This window comes from Gorilla gorilla, chromosome 13 (genome assembly GCF_029281585.2).
Source record: "Gorilla gorilla gorilla isolate KB3781 chromosome 13, NHGRI_mGorGor1-v2.1_pri, whole genome shotgun sequence".
Lineage (NCBI taxonomy): Eukaryota > Metazoa > Chordata > Mammalia > Primates > Hominidae > Gorilla > Gorilla gorilla.
The window spans coordinates 89,308,422-89,331,728 of record NC_073237.2 but is presented as its reverse complement, the minus strand read 5'-3'; the positions used below and the strand labels follow the sequence as shown (position 1 = coordinate 89,331,728).

The 23,307-nt window shown below is 39.2% G+C and overlaps 1 protein-coding gene across 4 annotated transcripts in view; it reads left to right on the top strand.

Annotated features, from left to right (window-relative positions):
- The window catches only part of ZNF484 (zinc finger protein 484), a 37,279-nt gene extending 15,506 nt beyond the window's left edge, over positions 1-21,773 (top strand). For 3 of the 4 annotated variants that reach the window (XM_019032996.4, XM_063696563.1, XM_063696562.1), the window contains 3 exons: positions 8,996-9,122; positions 9,411-9,503; positions 16,802-21,773. In XM_019032996.4, the coding sequence (XP_018888541.4) occupies positions 8,996-9,122; positions 9,411-9,503; positions 16,802-19,122 (2,541 nt within the window). In that variant the 3' untranslated portion in view covers positions 19,123-21,773. Of the gene's footprint in view, positions 1-3,150; positions 3,177-8,995; positions 9,123-9,410; positions 9,504-16,801 lie in introns of all 4 variants that reach the window. The other variant, XM_063696561.1, reaches the window with a different exon arrangement.
- The last annotated feature ends 1,534 nt before the right edge of the window (positions 21,774-23,307 follow it).

Here is a 23,307-nt window from a genome sequence, read left to right as displayed (position 1 = left end):
TGTTGTTTTTGTTTTGATTTTTTATAGAAACAAGGTCTCACTATGTTGCCCAGGCTGGTCTCAAACTCGTGGACTCAAGCAATCCTCCTGCCTTGGCCTCCCAAAGTACTGGGATTACAGGCATGTGCCACTGCACCCAGCCTGTTGTTACATTTATGTTCTTTTTACATTTTGTGTACTATCACACTGTCATTCATGTATGGTCCCCTAATATAATGATGAATATACTCTCTCTCGTTCTCTCTCTCTCTCTCTTTCTCTCTCTTTCTGTGTGTGTGTGTGTGTGTGTGTGTGTGTGTGTGTGATTTCTATCTACATCACAAAAAGCTTATTTGTGTTGTTCAGATCTTCTGTATAATCCTTATTTTTTGAGTATTGCATATTTGTTTTATGTGTGAGATCTCATCTCCTTTGTAACTGGCTTGTCAATTTTCTTGCAGAAATTTTCCTATATGTGCCAAATTTTTGTTGCTATATCTAGTGATTACTGAATGTAATCTGGTTAAAATCTCTGAGTAGGGAGGGGGAGTTGGGAAGTCTCCCATGCGTGTGTAGGTTTATAAATTTCTCCATGTAATTTTGTCAACTTTTGTTTTATGTATTTTAGATTGTCATTCAAAATATGAATTATATTTTCCTGAAGTACTGATCTTTTTGCTATTACGAGGTACTGAATTTTTTGCTTAAAAGCTTAAGAGTCTGTAATTGCAACCCAGTTTCTATCTATTTTATTAGAATTGTCTGGCAAAATGCATTTTAGTATAACAGAAATCTAAAAATTACGGGCTTAAACACAAAAGAAGCAAAAGAAGTCTGAAAGTATTCATTCAGGGCCTGGTGTCTTCACAAATTCATACACCGGTTTTTTGTTGTTGTTGTTCTCTATGTCATTCTCATTTTGTGATTTTAACCTCACGTCACTTGATAGTTCCCGAGATTTGCTGGGGTTGCATTAACTGAGTCAGCGTTCCAGGCCAGCAGCATGGGGAAGTTAGGGAGGAAAGGGGCACTCACACCTTCTCCTTTAAAAAATGCCATCTCAGAAGTATCGCCTGTATCTCTGTGGCCAAAGTATAGTTTTCTAGTTACATTTAAGGTGGGCTGGGAAAAGAAAGTCTTACTCAGAGTAGCCAGCTAAGAATTCATGTTCTGTTATTAGGGAAGAAAGGATGAGTGTATGTTGGAAGACAACTAGCTATCACTGTCACATCTCCTAAATACAAAAGCCAAAATTTATCTGTCTTTTGCTTTTTTCATCCATCTTGGCATTCAACCCCATCAACTAATCCCCACATACATTCTAAGACGTTACTCTCTCCTGGCTCTGTCCGATTTCTCAGTTTTTATTGCTGACACCTCTTCTTCAATGCTGGTAACTTTTTCAGATTCTTTCCTTTACATTCTCCTTTATCAGGTGTCTTCTCAAGCAGTCTCATTTACTCAGATGATTTTAGTTATTAATTATCTACTGGTGACTCCCAAATCTTTATCTCCACTCTAGGCCTCTGCCTAACGTCCTATAATATGCCTGCCTACATGTTTAATCCCTGTAATCTCAATATGTGCAAAACATAAGTGATTTCATCTGGTTCCCTTTCTCCAACCTTTTCCATTCATCAATCTCTACTTCAGTATATGACACTATAATCTCAGAGTATACAAAACGAATAATTGAGAATTTCACTTTAGTTCCTCCTTTTTCTTACTCCATCTATCAATTCTAATTACCTATTATCTACACCAATTTCTTTTTCCATATTCCTGTTAAATAATATTTTCTCCCTAACTTAGGTGTTTTAATTCTTTCACATGAAATATTGCCTAGACTTCCACTCTTGCTCATTCAAATGTATTCTCCCTGCTGTTTCTTGATAGTCTTTTTTTATTTTTTATTTTAAGTTCTAGGGTACATGTGCAGGATGTGCAGGTTTGTTGCATAGGTAAATGTGTGTCATGATGGTTTGCTGCACCTATCAAGCCATCACCTAGGTATTAAGCCCAGCATGCATTAGCTTTTTTCCCTAATGCTCTCCCACCCCGCACCCTTCCCCAACAGGCCCCAGTGAGTGTTGTTCCCCTCCCTGTGTCCATGTGTTCACATTGTTCAGCTCCCACTTATAAGTAAGAACATGTAGTGTTTGGTTTTCTGTTCCTGCATTAGTTTGCTGAGGATAATGGCTTCCAGCTCCCTGCATGTCCCTGCAAAGGATATGATCTCATTCCTTTTTTTGGCTGCATAGTATTCCATGATGTATATGTGCCACATTTTCTTTATCCAGTCTATCACTGATGGGCATTTGGGTTGATTCCATGTCTTTGCTATTGTGAATAGTGCCGCAATGAACATATGCATGTGTGTATCTTTATAATAGAATGATTTATATTCCTTTGGGTATATAACCAGTAATGGGATTGCTGGGTCAAATGGTATTTCCAGTTCTAAATCTTTGAGGAATCACCACACTGTCTTCCACAATGGTTGAACAAATTTACATTCCCACTAACAGTGTAAAAGCGTTCCTATTTCTCCACAACCTGGCCAGCATCTTCTTGGCAGTTGTAAACATAAATCTAATCATCTTTTCTCTATATATAAATTACTTTAATGGCAGTCCATTATCTATTGGAGGAAAAATAGTTGCATGATCTCATGCCAGCATACTTCTACTGAAATTTCCTCATAAACACCTTTCCTTCACTGCATACAGACTTCTCATTATGCAGACTAATTTGTGGTTCCCTGAATTTATCATGTATTTTCCTGTCTTTATACCTTTGCTCATGCTGCTCCCTTCTAAAAATCACTTTGCCCTACTCTGCTTGCATTAAACATGTCATCTCCCAAGATTAAGCTTAAGTTTCATCAACTCTACAGAACTTAGTCTTACACTCCATGTAGAATTTTCTTCTCTCTATTTGGGGTCATGCTATGCTTTGCACATCTCTTATGCCCTTTATAATATCTTAGAAAGTTGTTGTTAAGTTCTTTGATGTCTTGAAGCATATTGTGTAAAGTTGTGAAGATGTTCACAACATAAAGTTCTGAACATCTTGCTTAGTAAATATATGGCAGGTAATTCCTAAGAATTACCTAAGTAATTATGCTTAATAAATGTATGGCAGTTAATTCTTTTTTATTTTTTTTTTCAGACTTCTTTCTCAACTACCAATGGCAGGTAATTCCTCAGAATTAAGTTTAAGAGAATTTAAACAGAGCCTATTTTATTTTCACTGGATATTGAATTCAATATTGACAGCTCTTTCCCTTCAGCACTTAAAAAATATGGTCCCACTTCCTTTTGACATCTGTGGTTTTTAGTGAGAAAGTCATTCTTGTTCAAATTGCCCTTTCCCTACATGTAATGTGTCATTTCTCTCTGACTGTTTTCAGGTTGTATTCTTAAATTTGGATTTTATAAATCTTACAATGTATCTAGACATGGATTTATTTGAGGTTTTCCTTTTGGAGATTTGGTCAGCGACTTGAATCTGTACATTTATGCCTTTTACCAGATTTGGGAGGTTTTCAGCTATTATTTCTTCAAATCTTTTTCCAGTCTCCCATCCTACTTTTTCATTCCTTCTAGGACTGCTGAAATGATTGTTGGCTGTTCTGTTATTGTCCCGCTGGATCCCTTAGGCTGAATACAGCCTGAGGGAATTGATGAAACAATCATTTCATCAATTATTTTTTCTATTGTTCAGATTGGATAATTTCTATTTATCTATCTTACAGGTAACTGAGGTAACTGATTCTATTCTTTGGATCTCCATTCTGCTGTTGAGATCATCCAGTGAGGTTTTTAATTTCACTTACTGTATTTTTTGGTTCTAAAATTTTCATTTTGTTCTTCCTCATACCTTCTATTTCTTTGCTGAGAATTTATATATTTCCACTTGATTCAACACTATTTACAGCTGCTTGTTGCAACACTTTTAGTTAGCTACTTTAAATCCTTGTCAAATAATTCCAACATCTGATTCATCTGAGTGTTGCTATCTGTTGATGCTCTTTTCTCATTTGATTTCAGATTTTCTTGGTTCTTAAGATGATGAATAATTCTGGCTTTATTCAGGACATTCTGAATATCATGTTATGAGATTCTGTCTTCTCCTTCAAATCCTCTATTTTAGCAGTTGTCAACACATTTAGGTTTAGAGTGCATGTCTTAGTCTATTTTTATGGGCTGTATTTCAAATTCAACTTAGTTTTGAAAGTCTTTGCAGTTCTATTTTGGTCTCCCTCATTTTTGTGCTACCCAGAAGCTAATTTGAAACCTGGACAGTATCCCACACCCTAGTTCAGCCCTGAAAGCTTTTTCTATGTTGATTCTGATTCATTTTATACATGGGCTGCTCGTAGGTGTGCCCAGGTCATCATACATGTATTTAAAGAACCCCTTTTTATAACTTTCTCCATAATCCATCCTCCACTCTCTATTGGAAGGAGAAGGTAGCTACTTCTTCTTTACTGTCATTCACTTAATTTGGGGTAGGGTTAGCCAATACAGTCTATATAATGCCTGCTGGAGAGGCAAGAGGGGTGCTACCTCTCTTTGAGCTAATGCAGTTGGGATGGTTGAGAGAGCTCCACCCCACCATCTTTGGAGTCACATTGTTTGTGAAGAAGGCAAAGGATGCATCTTTTGTAGTTTTCACCTCGAGTATACTGGGTTTTTTTTGTTTGTTTTGTTTTTTGTTTTTTTTTTTGAGATGGAGTCTTGCTCTGTCGCCCAGGCTGGAGTGCACTGGTGTGATCTCAGCTCACTGCAAGCTCCGCCTCCCGGGTTCACGCCATTCTCCTGCCTCAGCCTCTCAAGTAGCTGGGACTACAGGCGCCCGCCACCATGCCCAGCTAGTTTTTTGTATTTTTTTAGTAGAGATGGGGTTTCACCATGTTAGCCAGGATGGTCTCGATCTCCTGACCTTGTGATCCGCCTGCCTCGGCCTCCCAAAGTGCTGGGATTACAGGCGTGAGCCACCACGCCCGGCCTCAAGTATATTGTTGTGCAGTAAAGGATTAACTTTGCCCAAAGAGAGGTTTGGCCTTTGCACTCAGCTCCTGGGAGGTAACCTCTAAATCTTTGAAATGTCCTGCAGGCCTTGCTTGGGCCATGCAAGATAGTATATAATGACAGTGTGATTTATGGTAGGAGCTTTGGGCCACACTGAATATTCTATGCCAACATGTGGTTTATAGTGGGGTACCTTTGGCCATGCAATATCAGCTCTGGAGGGGCTGGAGACTAAGATCAGCCACAGTGGGAGTCATTCATGTCCACATGATCAAGTCTCAGTAAAAACTCTGGACATCAAGGCTCAAGTGAACTTCCCCAGTTGGCAATACTCAATGCATATTATCATCACACATCATTGCTGGGAGAAGTGCTGTCCATATGACTCCACTGGGAGAAAACCACTGGAAGCTCACACCTGGAACTCTCATTGACCCTGCACTAAGCACATCTTCCCTTGGCTGATTTTGATCTGTATCCTTTCATTGCAAAGCCACTATATAACACCATAGCCACGAGTATTATGGCTTTTCTAATTTCTGTGAGTTCTTCTGTGAATTGTGGAACCTGAGGGTGGTCCTGGGGACCCCTGACTTGGAATTGGTGTCAGAAGTACAGGTGATCCTGGGAAATCCCTCTGCTTGCAGTAGGTGTCAGAAGTGAGGGTGTTCTTTGGTACTTTGAACTTTGTAGGTATGTGTAGTCAAAAGGTCCCATCCTGCAGTGCTGCCCTATTTCAAATTATTTGGCTGGAAAATGTATGCTTTGGGGAGGCCTTTTTTGTCTGTGCTCATTGGTTCTTCCAGGTTGCAAGCTCCTCTAGTACTCATTTTGCAATATGTAGGAGCTCCCTCTCTCCCTCTAAGTTCCCTCTAGGGAACTCACTACTGTGTTGTTTTTTAAGTCCTTAGGTTCTACTTTCTTTTCTCCACCAGTGAGTCTTCTGATAGATGCTTTATGTATTTTTCTAGATTTTTAGCTAATTAGCAGGAGGAATTGGGTGGAATGCACTCTTTTTTTGTTTTGTTTTTTAGAACCAGAAGTCTCAATCCTTGCTTTTAACTTGAGTGTTTAATGCATTTACACTTAATGTAATTACTAATATACTTGAATTTATATATACCACCTTACTATTAGTTTTTATTTTATTTTATTTTATTTTTGAGATGGAGTCTCGCTCTGTCGCCCAGGCTGGAGTGCAGTGGTGCAGTGGTGCAGTCTTGGCTCACTGCAACCTCCATCTCCTGGGTTCACACCATTCTCCTGCCTCAGCCTCCTGAGTAGCTGGGACTACAGGTGCCCGCCACCACACCCAGCTAATTTTTTTATATTTTTAGTAGATACCGGGTTTCACCGTGTTAGCCAGGATGGTCTCGATCTCCTGACCTCATGATCTGCCTGCCTCAGCCTCCCAAAGTGCTGGGATTACAGGTGTGAGCCACCACGCCCGGCCTAGTTTTTATTTGAACTACCTATTTTTTCATTCCTTTCTTGAATTCTTATATTACATAATTTTTTTACTCTTTAATTTTTTCCTTTGTTTACTTGTTATAATTCGTTTACTGTTTGTTACCCCAGATATTAAAACATCCATCTTGAACTTACTATTTTATCTCCTTAATAATGCTAGGATACTAAAACACTTTAATTCTATTTACTGCCTCCCATTTTTGCATTATTATTTCCATTATTTTAAATTTTGCATACATTTTAAACCTCCCAGAATAGTACTGTTACTGTTTTGCATAGTCAATACTTGCAGTTTTGTAAAGAGGTATTTGAAGAGCTTCTTGAATCCTAAGGGTTGATGTCTTTCATAGCCATTACTTCTTCAAATATTGCTTCTTCCCTGCACTCTCCTCTTTAACTTCTCAGACTCTGATAGGTTATACCTTTTTACTATGTCACACATGTTCCTAATGCTCCTATGTTTTTTTCTTTAAAAAAAAAAATCTCTGCTTCAGTTTGGATATTTTCTATTTACTTGTCTTCCATTTCAGAAATTCTGTATTTTGCTGTTAAACCTGTATAAGGACTTCTTAATTTTAGATTTTAGATTTTTCAATTTTTGAACTTTCATTTGATTCTTTATTATAAGAACCAGCTCTCTAAAGATAGTCCTCTTTTCATCTAACTCCAATTCGCTGTGTGACTGTTTCTATTGAATTTTTTCCTTCTCTGATTTTGGATATGTGGTCCTATCTTTTTGGATGTGTAGGATTTTTTTTGTTTGTTTTAAACACTGTGTATAATAAGTTGTAGGCAGGGCTCATACCTGGGAGGCTGAGGGGGACAGATCACTTGAGCTCAGGAGTCCCAGACCAGCCTGGGCAACATGGCAAAACCCATCTCTACAAAAGATAGACAAATTAGCTGGGCATGGTAGCATGTGCCTGTAGTCCCAGCTACTTGTGGGGCTGAGATAGGAGGATTGCTTGAGCCCAGGTCGAGGCTGCAGTGAGTCATGTTTGTGCCACTGCACTCCAGCCTGGATGACAGAGCAAGACCCTGTCTCAGAAGAAAAGAAAAAAAAAATCTTTCTCCACAGAGGATTCATCTTTCCTTATGTTAGCAAATGGAGGGAAGGGAGAACACGTACATCCAGTCAGGCACTGTTGATGTTGAAATAAGGCCGGGTTGAAGCTCTGCTAAGACTCACTTTACCTTTGGATCACCCTGGCTCCTGAGAATTTTCAGCTGAGAGCCCTTTTGTCCTCTAAAGACCCTCTTCCTGATAGATGCCCAACTATTTTCTTAACAGATACTAGACTTTTGCTCTGTTCTTCAAAGGCTGTTTGCTTACATTTTTAGTCTTCTGCCCTATATACCCTAGAATTCAGCAAATATCCTGAGGGGAAAATGGCCATCTGTTTGAGTTATGTTGGTTTCTCTGTCACCCAGCTGCAGCCTTCTACTGCATTCTCCAGTAGACAGGACAAAATGAGAATCCATGACAAAAGCTGGATTCTCAGCTTTTGTCCACACCCAGAATTGGTAAATGCTCCCACTGTCAGAGTGACTGAATAAGTCAGCTTCAATCTTTAATATTCTCTCCTCTCCAGTCTTAGCCCCTGTATTTCTTGCTACCTCAGCAGCTTTCCAGTGCTTTGAAACAGATGATTTCAAGTATTGCGTCTGGCATTTACAGTTCATTGTTGAAGGAAGCACTGGACTGCCAAGCTACTGCATCTGATCTGGAAATGGCAGTGCCAAAAAAGAGCCCTCTCCTTCATACACCACACACAGTTTACCATTTAAAGTGTACCATGTAGGCTGGGTGTCGTGGCTCATGCCTGTAATCCCAGTACTTTGGGAGGCTGAGGCGGGCGGATCACGAGGTCAGGAGATCGAGACCATCCTGGCTAACACGGTGAAACCACGTCTCTACTAAAAAAAAATTTAAAAATTAGCTGGGCGTGGTGGCGGGCGCCTGTAGTTCCAGCTACTCGGGAGGCTGAGGCAGGAGAATGGCGTGAACCCAGGAGGCGGAGCTTGCGGTGAGTGGAGATCGAGCCACTGCACTCCAGCCTGGGTGACTGAGCGAGACTCTGTCTCAAAAAAAAAAAAAAGTGTACCATGTATTGATTTTTAGTGTATTCACTCAGTTGTACAGCCATCATTATAATCAATTTTAGACATTTTCTTTATCATCCAGATGGGTGTGAGGTAATATCTTGTAGTTTTAATTTGCATTTCCCTAGTGATTAATGACGTTGAGCATCTTTACATGTGCTTGTTAAATATTTGTATATCTTCCTTGCAGAAATGTCTATTTAAGCTTTTTACCCATTTTTAAAATTATTTTGTTCGTTGTCGTTGAGTTGTAGAAGTTCTTTATAGTATATTGTATCACATTAAAAATAAGGTCCTATCTTGTTTCCATTCTGTAATCTTGATCCTTCACATTGAAAGGTTTTTTTTTTTTGAATTCAAATATATTCTTTAAAAAATTATTTTAAAGTTTTTTTTTTTTTTAACAGGAATCAGTGTCATTCAAGGACGTAACTGTAGACTTCAGTAGGGATGAGTGGCAACAATTAGACCTTGCTCAGAAAAGCCTGTACAGAGAAGTGATGCTGGAAAACTATTTCAACTTGATCTCAGTGGGTAAGCACGGCTCTGCTGGGTATAGAGTAGGCTGCACCTAATTGAGTATATTTTTCTTCTCAGTAGAATTGCTGAAGTCTGTGTTTTCTGAGGTATGTGGGACTTCTAAAGACTGCAGGACATCTAAAGTGTGTAATGGTTTTGTCCTTATTTTGTCCCATGTTCTTAATAATCTCTTTCGGGTAGTGTGAATATTCCTCTGTTCCCAGTGAACTTTTTTGGAAAAAAAATGGAATGCTTCATTGTATGGCCTCTGAAATCAAGTCCTCTATCATCCCCTGTTAACAGGATGTCAAGTTCCCAAACCAGAAGTCATCTTCAGCTTGGAACAAGAAGAGCCATGTATGTTGGATGGTGAGATCCCCAGTCAGAGCCGTCCAGGTGAGAAGGGAACCAAGAGCATGGTAGACAGTAGGACTCAGCTGCATTTGTACTGGGAGAAGCTGTGCACAACTTTGCCCAACTTTGATGTGTCATTAATAATGACTTTTAGAACTGCTTGGAAGAGCAGTTATTAGACAAGGACCCTTGGATAGCTAAATGCTAACCCCACTTAAGATCCCTTCTCATATCAATGCCTTCTTCTTTGCTTGGCTTTTTAGGAGGGAATATGCTACAATTACTGGTTCTTTGGATCATGTCACACTCTACTTTCTAGGGTCCTGTTTTCTTGCTTTTTTCTCTCTTTCCCTAGAAAAGTTTTATTCTTTCTACCTCCATCAAGGTCTTAGATCATTTCCTTATGCATTCAAATACTCATACATCTACCTTCTGAAAACATTACTGTGCATTACAACTTCAGTTCCTGCTGTTTCTTCTCATTTTGTCTCTTTCCTCTTAGTGCCTCACAATTGTCATCTAGAGATGGGCTTGTCTGAAGTCCCCCCATGCCTCTTCTCTGATTGTTGACTTTGAGAGTACCATTGACATTTTCTTCCTACTTGGCTAGTGCAACGCAACACTGACTTGATCTTTCTAATTTATTTATTTTCGTATCTTACACAAAGTTTTTTTTATCTAGTGTACAGGTATATCCTGTACAGAAGATTGAGTTAATAATTATAGCCTTAGTTTTTAGTCAATATCATCATCAATGTGTTTAAGGCTCCCCTCTTATTTATTCTTTTTAATCCTCAGTCTCCATACTCATTTTTATCCTTCCAAGAGGCAACCGTTCTAATATATTTGACATGTTATGCCATTTATCCTTGAATTTGTGGGATATTTGTAAAATCTGAGTTGTTGGCATTGTTAATTTGTAGAAATGGTACTGTATTATATATCCTACTCAAGTTTTTTTTTTTCTCAAATTGGTCTATGTTGCAGTGCATTATTCTAATTTCTACATATCATTCTGTAGTGCACATATATACCCCATTTTACTTGTCCAGTTTTTCAGCTACTACGAACAGTACTGCAATACATTTCTTCATGAATTATTCTTACTGGAAATTATTTATTTATTTATTTATTTATTTCTGAGATGGAGTTTCGCTCTGTCCCCCAGGCTGGAGTGCAGTGGCATGATCTCAGCTCACTGCAAGCTCCACCTCCCAGGTTCACGCCATTCTCCTGCCTCAGCCTCCCGAGTAGCTGGAACTACAGGCGCCCGCCACTGCACCCAGCTAATTTTTTGTATTTTTAGTAGAGATGGGGTTTCACCATGTTAGCCAGGATGGTCTCGATCTCCTGACCTCGTGATCCACCCGCCTTGGACTCCCAAAGTGCTGAGATTATAGGCGGGAGCCACCACGCCCAGCCGGAAATGAGAATTTCTTAAGGAAGAGGAGTGGGATTGCTTTATCATTGGGCATACTAATATTGAATATGATGAGGTATAAGCACATTATTTTCCAGATTGGCTGTGTCACTCTATAGTCCCTGGAACTTTGTACAAGGGTATTAGCTCCCCACATCCCTACCTATACCTAGTGTTATCCAAATTTTTAATATTTTGGCTAATCTGATGGGTTTTAATTTCTAATTATTATTTAATTTGTATTTCCCTAATAAAATACTTTGAACATCTCATTCTGTATCCTTCATTTTTGATGTTCAACTGCTGACGTTTTCTAAGCCTCATCTCTCTCTCTTTTTTTCCTGGACAAACTGAGAAAAAAGCCCATGGGTTCCCTCCATTGGTGCTGGGAAATTCCAACTACATAAGGGAATAGTTAGCCCAGCCCCACCCACCCCTGCCATAAACTCCCAAGACAGTCCTTTCCTTGCTCACTCTAGCCCCATCTGGACCTGCTTGGCGCTGTCCCCAGAAAGCCTCATTATGTGAGTAACGAATCTTTTTACACCCTCTTATTGTGTGTGTCTCATCATCACTCTTGACATCTGAACCAAGTTTGGGGTGGGGTCCATTTCTCCTTGCAGGTCATTTACAGCTGGGGCAATAAGCAGGATGTCAAGGCAATGACCACCCCCACAGGGGTCTTTCTTCTCTTCCCAACTGGTTATACTGCCTGCTGGCAAGTATGCACTTTGCCTCTGTCCTATACATAACTAACCTACATTAGAAGTTATCGTGGACATTTAGAGACAGGTGTAAGGGCTTTGGGCCCTCCTTAAAGTTGCCCAGGGCCATGTGTCTCAGCCCAGCATAATCTGTGTCTTAGATTATGTGTCTCAGCTGCAGCATAAGCTCTGAGTGATAATTGGCTCATGGGAACAACTTTTACTCTGTGACTGTTATTTGTATGTCTCAGTCAGGCATTGGCCCTGTTGTATACAGCACTCAGGGGAAAGACCAATACTGTTTGCATTTAAGGGTCTGGCTGTTTGTGTGAAGGAAGACAAGATACAATGTAGCATGTAAAAGCAGGTGGCTTGCCTTTCAAAATGTTGTCATCTTCTCTTGGAGTTTTTTTACTTTTCCCTCTAATCCATCTTCTCAGATAATTCATTCTGCTTTTCTACTTATTTTTCTCATTTACAAAAGCCTCTTTCTTACCTCCCAGTCATATCACCTACAACCATGTCTGTGTTTTCTCATGCCTAGATTATTCTAATCCTATTTGTATGTGATAATCCCATTCTTTCTTTTTCACTATTTCATCTCAGATGCTGCTGATAGATTTCACTACTTAAAACATTGTGTGCTGTGTTTATCCTGTCATAGCTACATGGAACAAAACTAAAGTTACTACTTAATATCTAACATGTGACAGATTCTCCTCTCAGTAGGTTTGTAAGCTAGAGAAAGAATATGGCCTCATATTTGCAATTCACATTTGTCCCTGTTTTCCATAACCATTTCTATCCTATTTTAAGATTTTCTTTAATTCTCCCTTTTCATCGAGCCCTTTGATTATTATGTTATCTATCTGTGTATTCAAATAATACATATATTTTGGCCGGGCACAGTGGCTCACGCCTGTAATCCCACCACTTTGGGAGGCTGAGGTGGGTGGATTACCTGAGGTCAGGAGTTTGAGACTAGCCTGGCCAACATGGCGAAACCCCATCTCTACTAAAAGTATGAAAATTAGCCAGGCGAGGTGGCAGGGGCCTGTAATCCCAGCTACTCAGGAGGCTGAGGCAGGAGAATCACTTGATCCCAGGAGGTGGAGGTTGCAGTGAGCTGAGACCGCGCCACTGTACTCCAGCCTGGGTGACAAGAACGACACTCCGTCTCAAAAAAAAAAAAAAGGCCGGGCGTGGTGGCTCACGCCTGTAATCCCAGCACTTTAGGCTGAGGCAGGTGGATCACAAGGTCAGGAGATCGAGACCATCCTGGCTAACACGGTGAAACCCCGTCTCTACTACAAATACAAAAAAAAAAAATTAGCCAGGCATAGTGGCAGGCACCTGTAGTCCCAGCTACTTGGGAGGTTGAGGCAGGAGAATGGTGTGAACCCAGGAGGCGGAGCTTGCAGTGAGCCGAGATCGTGCCACTGCACTCCAGCCTGGGCAACAAAGCGAGACTCCATCTCAGAAAACAAAAACAAAAACAAAAACAAAAAACCAAATAATACACATATTTTGTGCTCAGCTTTCACTTCTTGAATTTGACCTATTGCAGCATACAACCTCCAGAAATTCAGAGAAACCTACATTAAATTACATGATAACTGAGGCTTTTACTCTTGTACATTAAAACACAAAGTTTCTGTAGAAAATAGTGAAATTAAATTCCTGAATTTGTGTTATAAGCAAAGGAGGTCGTTTTGCTCTATTTCAGAAAGACTTTAAAATTTTTCTTTTAGGAGCAATTCAAAGGGCTAGAAAAACTAATTGGAAAGAGAGGATAACTGCATGAAATCTTGAAAATTTCAGTCTTTGTGCATTACACTTTTGTTAACATGCACATCTATGCCAATTCAAATATAAATATGAGTGGTTCAGAGTACCTTTTTGTTGTTTGTTTTTAAGTTAAAAGAGAGCCTCTCTAGAGTTGTGGTGAAATTTGAAATTAGCTTTTAAAGCAGAGAACCCCAAATGATTAATGAAGAACAATGAATTTTCGATAGAAACAAAAGATCAGAAAAAGGAAGCTTAAATGGAGAAAATGAAAAGACTGTATGTTTGGGTTCACTGATAAAATAGACTGCAGTGACTAATGGAAAGATATGTGTTAGTCCCTTTTTGATGGCCATAACACCAGGCAACTGTTTCCATGGCTGTTCAGGGACAAAGTTTCTAGAAAGTCATTGTACCACCATCCCCTAGGGCAAGGGCTGACAAATTTTTTGTAAAGGCACAAAAGTAAATAGGCTTTGTGGACCATATGGCTACTGTCACAACTGCTTATTTCTGCAGTTGTAGCCCCAAAGCAGCTATAGACAATACATCAATGTATGGGTGTGGCTGTGTTCCAATGAAAACTTTATGGACACTGAAATTTGAATTTCATATAATTTTCATATGTCGTGAAGTAGTATTCTTCTTTTAATTTTTTGACCATTTAAAAATGTAAAATACGTTGTTAGCTTTTGGGTAGAGGCCTGGATTTGGCCCAAGGGCTCCAGTTTTCTGACCCCTGCCCTAGGGCATTCCAGCTTCATAGAACTGGGTGCTGCCAAGTTGGAATATACTGGTGGGAAAAGAAGAGGTTTGTGGGAGACAAACCCACTTTCTTAAGACATTGGCCTTATCACTTCCACTGATTAGTGAAAAAGAGTTACTCAGTGCCACCTAGTGACAAATGAAGCTGGACAAACCTAGTGTTGTGAAGCAGCCATGTGCTTGGCTACAAGCTTAATATTGTGAAGGAAGGGCACAGGTTTGATGAACAACTTTCAGTCTCCTCTTCTGATGTCTAGTTCTTTCCTGCTGTGTCTTCTACCAGATGCATTTATCACATCAGTACCCCAAACCAGGGATGAAGAATTGAACCATAGGCCAGACACGGTGGCTCACACCTGTAATCCCAGCACTTTGGGAGGCTGAGGCAGGCAGATCACTTGAGGTCAGGAGTTTGAGACCAGCCTGGCCAACATGGTGAAACCCCATCTCTACTAAAAATACAAAAATTTGTATTTTTACAAATACATGTATGGCGGCACATGTCTGTAGTCCCACCTGCTCATGTGGCTAAGGCAGGAGAATTGCTTGAACCTGGGAGGCGGAGGTTGCAGTGAGCCGAGATCGCGCCATTGCACTCAAGCCACTCCAGCTTGGGTGATAGAGTGAGGCTCCATCTCAAAAGAAAATAGACCAATTGTTACATAGAGTTGATTCAAGGCAAACACAGATAAATGAGAGAGGCTATATAAATATAACAAATGTATATAAATTTTTCTGTTTGGCCAAGTTAGGATGACTAAGATATCGTAATTTTATTGTAAACATAAATACATTGGTATTTAGGGCACAGTGAATCATAGGGAGAAGAGAAAACAGGAAGATTGTGAAGGTTTACAGATTAAGGAAAAGAATCTAGACTCAGAAATACTTCTTTTCACAGAGTTTATCACTTTGTTCTTCTGACACCTCACTCACCATGTAGTTCTACTACATTTGCACTGAATTGCAATCTCTTCTTCCCCAATTACTAAACATTTGATTTGGGCAAATTTAACTAAACTCTTCTGTGGCTCAGTTTCCTCATCTGTAAACTAGAAACAATAATAATACCAACAGCAAAGGGTTGCAATAAAGTGTTTTTTGTTTTTGTTTTTGTTTTTAAGAGACAGGGTCTTGGCTGGGCTTGCTGGCTCACGCCTGTAATCCCAACACTTTGGGAGGCCGAGGCGGACAGATACTTGAAGTCAGGAGTTTGAGACCAGCCTGGCCAACATGGTGAATCCCCGTCTCTACTAAAAATACAAAAATTAGCCAGGTGTGGTGGCACGTGCCTGTAGTTCCAGCCACTCATGAGGCTGAGGCACAAGAATCCCTTGAACTCAGGAGGTGGAGGTTGCAGTGAGCTCTGATCATGCCATTACACTCTAGCCTGAGCAACAGAGTGAGACCCTGTCTTAAAAAAGAAAAAAAAAAAAGAGAGACACAGAGTCTCACTCTGTCACCCAGGCTGGAGTGTAATGTTGCGATCAGAGCTCACTGCAGCTTCAAACACCTGGGCTCAAGTGATCCTCCTGCTTCAGCCTCCTAAGTAGCTGGGACTATAGGCATGTGCCACTAGGCCCAGCTAATTGTTTTTTCATTTTTCTGTAGAGATGGAGGTCTCACTATGTTTCCCAGGCTGGTCTCAAACTCCTGGGCTCAAGCAATCCTCTCATCTTAGCCTCCCACGGTGCTGGGATTACAGGCATGAACCACCATACCGGGTCGTGATAAAGTTTAAGTGAATTAATATAGAACTTAGAACAGCACATCTAAATGATAGTTTATCATGTTATAAATGTAAGTATTAATATTATTACTCTACATCATTGTATTACATATTATATATAAATGAGTTATTATACCTATATATTTATGTATATTTAAAATACTTATGTACATTTGTTATATTTATATAGCCTCTCTCATATCTCTGTGTTTGCCCTGAATCAACTCTTTTTTTTTGGAGATAGAGTTTCGCTCTTGTTGCCCAGGCTGGAGTGCAATGGCAAGATCTCGGCTCACCGCAACCTCTGCCTCCTGGGTTCAAGTGATTCTCCTGCCTCAGCCTCCTGAGTAGCTGGGATTACAGGCATGCACCACCATGTCCGGCTAATTTTGTATTTTTAGTAGAGATGAGGTTTCTCCATGTTGGCCAGGCTGGTCTTCAACTCCCGACCTCAGGTGATCCACCTGCCTCAGCCTCCCAAAGTGCTGGGCTTACAGGCGTGAGCCACCACACCCGGCCTGAATCAAAGGTCTATTGTATTTTTATTTATTTATTTATTTATTTATTTATTTATTTATTTATTTATTTTGGAGACAGAGTCTTGCTCTGTCACCCAGACTAGAGTGCAATGGCGCAATTTCAGCTCACTGCAACCTCTGCCTTCAAGCCATTCTCTTGCCTCAGCCACTTGAGTAGCTGGAATTACAGGCATGTGCCACCACACCTGGCTAATTTTTAGTAGAGAATATTTTTAGTGTTTTTTAGCAGAGACAGAGTTTTTCTATGCTGGCCAGGCTGCTCTCAAACTCCTGGCCTCAAGTGATCTGCCCACCTCAGCCTCCCAAAGTGCTAGGATTATAGGCATGAGCCACCACACCTGGCCTTATTTTCTGTTAATTGTTCTTTTTGTCAGTCTTATCTTTTCTTTCTTTTTTAGATGGGGACATTGGTTTTGGACCTTTACAACAGAGGATGTCTGAAGAAGTTTCTTTCCAGTCTGAGATTAATGTTAATCTCTTCACAAGAGATGACCCATATTCCATTTTAGAAGAATTGTGGAAAGACGATGAACACACAAGAAAATGTGGAGAAAACCAGAACAAACCTTTAAGTCGTGTTGCCTTGATTAACAAGAAAACACTAGCTAATGACAGCATCTTTGAATATAAGGACATTGGGGAAATAGTTCATGTAAACACACACCTGGTTTCCTCAAGAAAAAGACCCCATAACTGTAACTCGTGTGGAAAGAATTTGGAGCCTATCATAACCTTATATGATAGAAACAATGCAACAGAAAATTCTAAGACTATTGGAGATGGTGATATTTTCACTCATTTGAATTCTCATACAGAAGTGACTGCTTGTGAATGTAACCAATGTGGGAAACCTCTGCATCATAAGCAAGCTCTCATTCAACAACAGAAAATTCATACTAGAGAGAGCCTCTATTTGTTTTCTGACTATATAAATGTTTTCTCCCCGAAGTCACATGCCTTTGCACATGAGAGTATTTGTGCTGAAGAAAAGCAGCATGAATGCCATGAATGTGAGGCAGTCTTCACTCAGAAGTCCCAGCTTGAGGGCAGTCAGAGGGTTTATGCAGGAATATGCACTGAATATGAGAAGGATTTTTCCCTCAAGTCAAACCGTCAGAAAACTCCTTATGAGGGGAATTACTATAAATGCAGTGACTATGGAAGAGCCTTTATCCAGAAGTCAGATCTGTTCAGATGCCAGAGAATTCATTCTGGAGAAAAACCTTATGAGTACAGTGAATGTGAGAAAAACCTCCCTCAGAATTCAAACCTTAATATACATAAAAAAATTCATACTGGAGGGAAACACTTTGAATGTACTGAATGTGGAAAAGCTTTCACAAGGAAATCAACACTAAGTATGCATCAGAAAATCCATACAGGAGAAAAACCCTATGTATGTACTGAATGTGGGAAGGCCTTTATCCGGAAGTCACATTTTATCACACATGAAAGAATTCATACTGGAGAAAAACCCTATGAATGCAGTGACTGTGGGAAATCCTTTATTAAAAAATCACAACTCCATGTGCATCAGCGAATTCACACAGGAGAGAATCCCTTTATATGTTCAGAATGTGGGAAGGTCTTCACTCACAAGACAAATCTCATTATACACCAGAAAATTCATACAGGAGAAAGACCCTATATATGTACTGTATGTGGTAAGGCCTTTACTGACAGGTCAAATCTCATTAAGCACCAAAAAATTCATACTGGAGAGAAACCTTATAAATGCAGCGACTGTGGAAAATCATTCACCTGGAAGTCTCGGCTCAGGATACATCAGAAGTGTCATACTGGAGAGAGACATTATGAATGCAGTGAATGTGGGAAAGCATTCATTCAGAAGTCAACACTAAGTATGCACCAGAGAATTCATAGAGGGGAAAAACCATATGTTTGCACTGAATGTGGTAAGGCCTTCTTCCACAAATCCCATTTTATTACACATGAGAGAATTCATACTGGAGAGAAACCCTATGAATGCAGTATTTGTGGGAAATCCTTCACTAAGAAATCACAGCTCCACGTACATCAGCAGATTCACACAGGAGAGAAACCCTATAGATGTGCTGAATGTGGAAAGGCTTTTACTGACAGATCAAATCTCTTTACACACCAGAAAATTCACACTGGAGAGAAACCTTATAAATGTAGTGACTGTGGGAAAGCCTTCACTAGGAAGTCAGGTCTCCATATACATCAGCAATCCCATACTGGAGAAAGGCATTATGAGTGCAGTGAATGTGGGAAAGCCTTTGCAAGAAAATCAACACTAATTATGCATCAGAGAATTCATACAGGAGAGAAACCCTATATTTGTAATGAATGTGGGAAATCCTTCATCCAGAAGTCACACTTAAATAGACACAGGAGAATTCATACTGGAGAGAAACCCTATGAATGCAGTGACTGTGGCAAGTCTTTCATTAAGAAATCACAACTCCATGAGCATCATCGAATTCACACAGGAGAGAAACCATATATATGTGCTGAGTGTGGAAAGGCCTTCACCATCAGATCAAATCTTATTAAACACCAGAAAATTCATACTAAACAGAAACCCTATAAGTGCAGTGACTTGGGGAAAGCCTTAAACTGGAAGCCACAACTCAGTATGCCTCAGAAATCTGACACTGGGCAAGTAGAGTGCTCCATGCCACAATTATGGTGTGGGGACTCAGAAGGTGACCAAGGCCAACTTTCTTCTATCTAGTTAGAATTATGAACATCTGGATCATATAGCTGATGTGTAGTTACGCATATGGGGAGACACTTTTGAGAGTGTTTAAGCAATGTATAGTGGCCATCTTTGGTTACTTCATATTGGTGTTGTCAAGCTCCTGCAAATAATAGTAAATGTGCAAGGAGATGATTGGCAGTCTTTCTTGTTTCACTTTTTGGGCAAACAGTTTTATAAATTCATGGCTGTTGAGTTTTTCATGTTCTGGGTACCACAATTATTCAATATTGACCCCAAAAAATTCATAATGAGTAGTATGATGAGATAATTTTACATTGTCTAAGCAGCCTAAGGACACTGAGATCAAGGCAAAGGGAGGGCAATTTAGGTCTATAATGAAAGTGAATCAGCAGTTTTTGTGAAAACACTAAAGACAGAAAGGACTCTACTTTTTTTTAAATTTTCTTTGGGAAGTCACCATTATTTATTGTTATATCTGTTGGCGTATGCTGGGGCAGCAGTTAGCCAAGAGGTCTGAAATTGCTCTTTGCCTATTTCTCAAAAGTCTATATTATTACCTTAGAACTGGCCCTACGATCATGGAACTTAGATACAGGGACCCAGGTCTAGATAGCAGCACTTTAGATCCTCAGCTTTCGCCACAGAAACCTGCACTTTTTTGATGTTGTTGTTACCAACTCCTGTTTGAAAAATAGGACAAATTAAGAAAATGGATATCAAATCCTAAAATTTTTTCCCACTAATTTTGTTAGTACATTCTCTACATGTTCGTTACTTGCTAGATTACCATGAGACACAAGCATCTTGAATTTTAGTTTGTGTCCTTAGAAGATAAAATATAGTTGAACATTTGGAAGACTTCTCCTTTTATCTCCTCACAATCTCTACAAACTAATCTTAATTAATTTTGTTTTTCAAATTCTCTGTATTTGAATAGACTTTTTTGTCTTTTCTTCTATCAAATACTGAAAGAACTGTGTTGTAATTTTACAAATAATTGTGAATTTGTCTCCTTTAGAGCTACTAATTTTTGCTTTATATATTTTGTCTTTGATTTTACATACAATTTAGAATTGTAATCTTCCTGGTTAATTGACACATTATCATTATTAGATGTTTCTTTTTATCTCTAGTAATTTTTTGCCTTAAATGTACTATGTCAGATACTAATTTACATATGGATTAAAAGCTAATGTAAATTAGTACTAACATTTCTGGACAAGGGGAGAAGTTATAACATTAATTTCATTTATTTGTCTCTCATATGGTATTAATTTTGTATATTTGGATTCTGTACATGGTGAACATACCCAATCATTATTTGAGTCAATATCCATTTAAATTAACCCACATATTTATCATTTTAATTACTTTTTTATTCCTCCCTGTCCTTTAAGTTTTCCTCTAGAATTATTTTGCTTCTTACTGAAGAACACCCTTTAGTATTTCTTTTACTGTGAGTTTGGTGGTGACAAATTGTTCTTCATTTGTTGGCAGTGTTTTATTTTGCCTTCATTTTTGAAGGATACTTTTACTGAATATAGAATTCTAAGTTGAAAGTTGTTTTCTATTAGTATTTTGATGATATTTTATTTTGGTTTGTCTTTTATTGTTTTATTGAGAAGCTTTATATAATTACCTTTGCAGGCAATTTGCTTTTCTGTCTCCTTTGAAATTTATCTATTTGTCTTTGTTTTTCAACTGTTGCACATTGATATGCCTAGGTGTAATTTTTCCATGTATTTATCCTCCTTGAAGTTTATAATGTTTTTTAAATCTGTGGTTTAGTGGTTTTGGGGTGTGTGTGTGCATGTGTGCGTGTACGTGTGTGCACACGTGCATTTGGGGAAATTCCTAGCTATTATCTATTCAAATTATGTATCTGCCTCATTCTCCTTCTCTGTTTCTTTTAGGGATAGCCTTATTACCCAGTTCTGTTGGCCTGTTTTCTAATGGTTATTTTTCTTGAATTTTGCTGATGTCCTATCTCCTCATATGGTGATTTTTATATCACTTGCCAGACAATATATATTAAAATTTTAGAGGTAATAAGATGGTCTGGATAATATCTTCTTCCAGAGAGGATTTGCCATAGCTTCTAACGTAGCTTCTTAGGCTATGATCACTAGTAATCCCTGACTGCCTTTATCGAGTCATGTATTAAGATTATTTGAAACTGGGCTTGAGTCTCTGGAAGACTCATCTTATTTTATTATATGTTCAGAATGTGAACATCTAAACCTTATTTCTAGGATACTTTTAGGACTTAGGAGTTTGGGAGGTACATCAGGCCCCACCTCTTTGGAAAGACTTGAATTCTAGTATTTCTCCTTCGGTCACTTGAATTTGTCAAAAATTCTCTCCAGCCTCTCTTGCCCAGTATTTGCTGTCAGAATTAGCAAATACCTCTTAGTAATAAACAGTTTCAGACATTATGTCCCAAATATGAGACTTTATGTCTTGTCTCCAATTTTATTCCTGCAGTTTCTCACTGCCGTGGTAGCTTTCTTATGCCTTCAAAAAATTAAATGTGTTTAATATTTTCATTCACCTTTTTTAGTTCCCAAAGGAAGTACTAGTCTGTACCACCTACTCTGCCACTGGCAGATGTTTTTAATTCGTTGAGATAGCTACTTGTATTTAAGAAGTATCAAGACCAAAAATATATTTTCTTAATTTCCAAAATTACTGACTTGTAAATGAAAATGCTTAGATTTGCAGCATTACTTTATTCCAATCTTTTGTTGCTAAAAGTCTTAAGGCATTCACCCATTTGTTAAAACCTTTACAGCCAGGCGCGGTGGCTCACTCCTGTAATCCCAGCACTTTGGGAGGCCGAGGCGGGTGGATCACGAGGTCAGGAGATCGAGACCATCCTGGCTAACACGGTGAAAACCTGTCTCTACTAAAAATACAAAAAATTAGCCGGGCGTGATGGTGGGCACCTGTAGTCCCAGCTACTCGGGAGGCTGAGGCAGGAGAATGGCGTTAATCTAGGAGGCGGAGCTTGCAGTGAGCCAAAATCGCAGCACTGCACTCCAGCCTGGGCGACAGAGCGAGACTCCATCTCAAAAAAAAAAAAAAAAAACCTTTACAAACTTTGATACGTAAGAGAAAATTACCTCTGGTGGTTTCAAATTTTATTGTGGTAGCTGCCAAATTTAGCAAATGGAAGAGATTCACTAAAAGCTTCTCAGATGTCTTTTTTAATACTATGGCTTTTCCTTTGTACAATTAATAGAAAATGGGGTTAATGAAGACTGGTATAGAGTCCCAGGGTTTGAAAAATTAACTTAGTAGGATAACTGAGATAGTGATTCTCAACCTTTATTCTCAGGCACGTTTTAAAAAATAGAATGTTATACTCCCAAGAAAAAGAAGAAACTATAAAAGAGCTACTTGACCTTTTGTCAACACAGTATTAATCTCTAGAAGAAAGAAAGACTTTCTTCTGTGAGATTTCTTGCTTCTCAAGGGGCACTTGTGAACTGATTGAGGAATAAATGGTGGAAAACTATAAGTGAATTGGGAGAGCTAAATGTTAAGTAGAACTCAAAGGTCAGTATAGATTGGAAGCATGTGGAATATAGACTTTACTAGGGAAAACACTGTAGGTTAGCCGTATCTTTTTTATTTATTTATTTATTTTTTTGAGACAGAGTCTTGCTCTGTCACCCAGGCTGGAGTGCAATGGCGGGCAATCTTGGCTCACTGCAACCTCCACCTCCTGGGTTCAAGTGATTCTCATGCCTCAGCCTCCCAAGTAGCTGGGATTACAGGCATGCACCACAACGCCCAGCGAATTTTTGTATTTTTAGGAGAGACAGGGTCTCGCCATGTTGGCCAGGCTGGTCTCGAACTCCTGGCCTCAAGTGATCCACCCACCTCATCCTCCCAAAGTTCTGGGATTACAGGCATGGCCCAGCCAGCCATATCTTTTTATGCCAGCACTCTATTATAGTTCATTTACAGCAAACTATTTTAAGACAGTTTTACAGTTTAAATATTTTAATAAAAATGCATTTTATTCTATTTTATTAATTTTAATTTTTTTTTTTTAGTGACAGGGTCTCACTCTGTCACCCCGGGTGGAGTGGTATGATCATAGTTCACTGTAGCCTTGAACTCCTTGGCTCAAGCAACCCTCCTGCCTTATCCTTCCAAGTAGCTTGGACCACAGGCATGTGCCACTACACC